The 5,058-nt window shown below is 34.8% G+C and overlaps 1 protein-coding gene across 1 annotated transcript; it reads right to left on the minus strand.

Annotated features, from left to right (window-relative positions):
* Positions 1–1,642: 1,642 nt before the first annotated feature.
* On the minus strand, positions 1,643–4,683 carry LOC132273958 (chlorophyll a-b binding protein CP26, chloroplastic). Its single transcript, XM_059775087.1, has 6 exons — positions 4,388–4,683; positions 3,967–4,051; positions 3,703–3,753; positions 3,425–3,545; positions 2,761–2,895; positions 1,643–2,116 (listed from the first exon to the last, which is right to left on the minus strand). Exons 1-6 carry the CDS (start codon positions 4,602–4,604, stop codon positions 1,856–1,858), a joined length of 870 nt encoding a protein of 289 aa, XP_059631070.1. The 5' UTR covers positions 4,605–4,683; the 3' UTR covers positions 1,643–1,855.
* Between the last annotated feature and the right edge of the window lie 375 nt (positions 4,684–5,058).

Genomic DNA, 5,058 nt, shown 5'->3' on the forward strand with positions numbered 1-5,058 from the left:
TAAAAAAGAAAGTTAAAATAATTATCCTGTTAAACTAGAGAACACATCTTATAAGTGAAGAAAAGCACAAACAAATGAATAAACAAAGCTATTAACATTCTTGAAGCATGTATGGGAAGCATGAATATTGCGTTTAAAATAAAAATGTAATGAATAGACAATTGTTTACCATCAAAACCGAATGATGGTGGCATATCATGATCATGAGTTATGGATTTTGATTAAACCTTCTCACTAATAATTTAGAAGTTGTTTTTTACTGTATATCTTACAAAACATGCATAATTTTAAGTTTAATAAGCAAGTAGTCATTGTTAATGCTTTGATGGTTCTCTATAATTTTATTAGGAGTGAGACTATTGCTGATTTATAATTTCATGCATCAAATTTTTTTCAAATCACAAGCATTGATAGTTATCCAAGGTAGAATTGCTACAGAGCGATAGTTATATAAACATTTTATTTTGTTGTATTAATGATGGAATTAGTTTTTTTTTTTTTTTTTTTTAACAGAATGTATTATATATATATATATATAAAATATGAAATGTTGATTTATTTGTATGGTGTATGGTCTGTCAAACAGACAGAAAAGCTCTTCTAAAACATTAAAAGTTTTTCGAAGATACAATTTCAAAACACTACTGATTTTTTTTTTTTGTGTGTGTAAAAACAAAACCAAAAGCCAACCGAAATGTTGATTTATTTGTATGGTGTAAGGTTTTTTTTTTTTTTTTTTTTTTTTTTTTTTTTTTTTTTTTTTTGTAAAAACAAGACCAAAAGCCAGCCGAGCCCTTAGTTCTCAACAATTTAGAGATACTGAAAAAGCATCAAGTATTTTCTACTAGTTTGGTTACAAATTTATTACAACAATCAGGAATTTAAGGGCCCATTTGTCAACCACTTATGCTATGTGCTTTTGCTTTAACTCAGAGCAAAAAAAAAAGTTTCTAATTTAAAGTGTATTCAATACCATTTGGAAGCCTATTTGGTTAAAGTATAATATTTGCTGAAAGATTATTTGAAGCAAAAACATGAAATGTGTTTAGTAAAAAGGGTTTGCAAGTTTGAAAAATTAAATGGCAAGTTAAAAAGGTCTTTTTTTTTTTCTTTTTTTTTTTTGGGTTTCTTTTGTGAACAGTGTTTTTGCTACTGTGCGAAGCAACCAGAAGCATTAATTGTTTGCTTCTAATTTTGACTTTTTTTTTCTAGCTATTGTTCTCCAGTCTAGTTCTTCTTCAATTTAATTCACACAAACATTTTAAGTAGGCACCACTTGCCAGGGATAAAAAAACGAGGGTTATTTTTACTAGTCACTTCTTTGAAATTCATTGAAAGTTAACAATCCCCACCATGGAATAGTGCACCTGCACACCTGATATATATATATTTTTTTTTACCGCAAGGCCAAGAGCTAATTATCAAGATTTTGAACTTTTTGGACACATAATTCGTGAATTCCACTGCTCGGATTTCCTGAGAAACAAAGTGATCCCATTGAATTTCTTTCGGCTGAGGAGCCTTATAAAAATCGTATCAAATTCTTATCAAAATGTTCAGAGTTCTAATGACAATAAAGCTGATGATTTAAATACTTATAAAGTGTTAAACTTCTAAAATTTCTAATATGAAGGATCTGTGATAATCAAAATGAATATTGTACCCTTCAATATTAACACACGAGTGATTTGGAGAGAAGTATTTCAGAATACTAGAGTCTAGTTGAATAATGATACAGCTCTATAAAGTGAAACACAAGTTGGGGGTTTGAATTATTACAAGGAATTGGTTAAGTGCCTTAAGTACTCCCATTGAGTTTTACAATGCATTTTGAATGCAAGCAAAGAAAAATCAATCACAGAGTAGGAGCTCTTTCAGCAGTTCCAGCAATGACAGTGAGAATGTTGTTACCGAACGGGTCGCTCAAATGGGCTGCAAGGTTCTCAACTGGACCTTCTCCGGTGACGTAGGCTTGGATGAAGAAACCTAACATGGCGAACATTGCTAGTCTGCCATTCTTGATCTCCTTCACTTTTAGGATTGCAGCTTGGTCTGGATCCTTTGCAAGTCCCAGCGGATCAAAAGGACCGCCTGGGTGAAGCTGGTCGTCCAAATCCTACAAAATTAAAGAAATGCAAAGAGCTATGTCACTCTCATCATTCCACCGGAACAAATTATAAAATTTATCAAATATATAAATAAATCTTTTTTTCCCCCAAAGTTCAAACAAAAACACAAATCCACAATATTGTCCCTAGCAGGGCTAGGACATTTAACTTCCTCTTTGAGGAAGAGAGATAAAGCCCATTGGTACGTACACACTCACCTCACTTTTAAGTTACCTGGGGTTTGCTTGGTTTGTCACTTAGATAATAGTTCTCAAGAAGTGTTTTCAAATAATTATAAAAGACAGTTCTCTAAAAACAAGCCGAGTTTTCAAAGAAAATTGCTTTCTGAATAACAAACCAAGCGGATCCTTAGTTTTTAGTTTTACTGACAATGAGGACCAATTTAGATTCAAAGATGGAACATTGCTCTTTCTGTGGGCACCAACCGTAGGCTGCAATTGATGTTTGTCATAATTGAATGAGTAAACGAAAACATAGGTACCATATATGGATTTTAGATTTCAGTTTTTCTATTTACGAAGCATAGTTTAAAGTTTCAAGGAATTAATACAAGTATGTACTTAGGAAGGAAACATTAAGATACTTGTGAAATTAAGGTAGGAAGCAAGCGGTAAGTGAGATTTTCACATACCAAACCATTGATGATTCTGTAATATTCTGCACCGCCAACAAGAATAACCTCAGCAACAACAGCAACAAGAAGATTAATGGGAATGTTCTTCCCGAAGTAGTTCAATGTATTCCCATCAAGGAGTAGAGCTCCGGTCTGCATATGCATTTGCGCATATAAGGAAATCAAGTAGAAAATATTCAACATTTCTTGTCAAGAATGGAAAATTTTTAATACTGTTATCATGTTCACACTAATCAGGAAAATCTAAAAATAGTGAATTTTTCTCTTTTATGTTTTTTCTTTTTTCATCGTGACAAATAACACACGCAACCACATGTTCCTATGGAAGCTTGAATCCTCGAGCTTTCAGTTTAGAAGGTGAGAAAGTAAACCTAATGAAGATGCGGAATGTCAGTCTAAACATCCAAATCTTGAACAATTAGCTAGCGAGAACCATAGTTAATTAAAGTTCTCATGTACTAAAGCCTCTGGACTAAGAGACTATATCTATTATTATCCCAAAAATCCAATGCAAGAGTAAACAAGACTCTTGATGTATATGCAGATATCAACAATTATATGAACAAATTATCTTTAGGAGCACATCAAATGATCCACATATATATATATATATATATATATATATATATATATATATATAAGCATATATAGAGATGCAAACCTTGAACCAAACAGCTTCAGGGCCACAGTTAGCCCCATATTTGTTGAAGGCTTCTGGGATGATGAATCCGGCTGCTCCGAGCATGGCCCAGCGGGCGTGGATCAGCTCATATGCTTGATATCTGCAATTAAACAGAGCCCCGATTCCTTTTGTCAGTGTCACCTACAAACTAATTTGATGATACAGTACATATCCCATCTTAAATTCACCCCATCCACCCCAAAGTCCAAACATAACATATATACATATATATACATAGAGAGAGAAGCTTTATTTACTTGCTGAAGTTTTCTGGTTTCTTGCTAAGCCCAAAGGGATCATAACCATAACTGCGTATACAGATCAAACAAAGAAAATCAGTTCATCATAATTTAAACTTAATTAGACTTGGTGATCATACCACCACTCTACAACTTCTAAGTTAGGCACTATGGTAGTGATATTAATACACCAGACTAACAAATTAAAATGATGCAAGGCCTGTAAATATACATATATATATGCGCGCGCACACACATATATATATATAGTTATAAACTTACTCTCCAGGTACTTCTCCAGTCAAGTACTCAGGAATTTCCGATCTGTCCAAGAGTCCTTCCGGCAAGAAAATTCTTCTGTCAGGACCTGAAATCAAAACACCATCAAGTTCAACTCCATTTATTATACTTATAAAAAGAACAATAAATATATACAGATAAGGGAAATGTGTTTTTTTAAAAGAAAGTGAACAATTGATATTGACGAGACTATATATTACTTGTAACCCTCAATTTTTCTTTCAAGTTGTTATTTAATCAATTTAGCCTTTCTGCTTGAATAGCAATACTCTATGGTCTATACACACACACACATATATATATATGCATGAACAATTAAACCCTGTCCAGATCTAGCAATGGCAGTAACAAGTGAACTGTGCTAACCAGAGAATTCAAGGATCAAACTGACCAACTCACTTACCGTACCACTTGGCGAGCTCATCGTCCACTGGGGAGGCGACGGCAACCTTTTTAGGAGCCGCAGCCTTCTTCTTGCCGAAGAGGGCAACAGTCTTGAAGGTGGCGGGGCTGGAGGCGGTGGGAGCGGACCTGGAGGCTACGGTGAAGTTGAGAGGGTTTCCGAGCATTTCCGATACGCCGAGGGAGGCGGCTGCGGTTGTAGCTGCCAGTGAAGCCATTTTTCTTTGGGTTGCCCGGAAAGCGGTTCTCCGGTGGGTGATGAGAAGTGGGGGTTGCTGAGTGTGAGGGTGTGGTGTGAAAGAGAGACACACTAAATGCTTGATCTGGTGGGTGTGGACGTGCCACGTAGGATTTTCCTTCTCTGGTTGTGATTGGTGTGCATGGTAAATTCGTAATCTAATGGTGCTTCTTGATAGGGTGGGTTTGATGACGTGGCGGATGATATGCTGACCTGGCGGATGATGACCTGAAATCTCCAATAATCTGTTTATTTGTGGATAACATGGACAAAATGCGGATGTGGTCTATGTGGATGTAATACAGCTCATAATGCATCTTATTGGTGAAACAGCAAATGTAATGTTTTGTCCTGTACTTTATTTTTGCCTCAAATTTTTTTGTCTAATTGGAAATTTATTTTAATATTTTTAACATATTGATGATATAAAACTA

This window comes from Cornus florida, unplaced genomic scaffold (genome assembly GCF_030987335.1).
Source record: "Cornus florida cultivar Cherokee Brave unplaced genomic scaffold, ASM3098733v1 CherokeeBrave_3.0.0_Hap2_Chr09, whole genome shotgun sequence".
Lineage (NCBI taxonomy): Eukaryota > Viridiplantae > Streptophyta > Magnoliopsida > Cornales > Cornaceae > Cornus > Cornus florida.

Coding starts and splice junctions, on each gene's coding strand:
- LOC132273958 (XM_059775087.1), bottom strand. CDS start 4,604: ATGGCTTCACTGGCAGCTACAACCGCAGCCGCCTCCCTCGGCGTATCG. Junction 3,754..3,966: donor ACTGGAGAAGTACCTGGAGA/GTAAGTTTATAA, acceptor CTGTATACGCAG/TTATGGTTATGATCCCTTTG. Junction 2,117..2,760: donor ACAGAATCATCAATGGTTTG/GTATGTGAAAAT, acceptor TTAATTTTGTAG/GATTTGGACGACCAGCTTCA.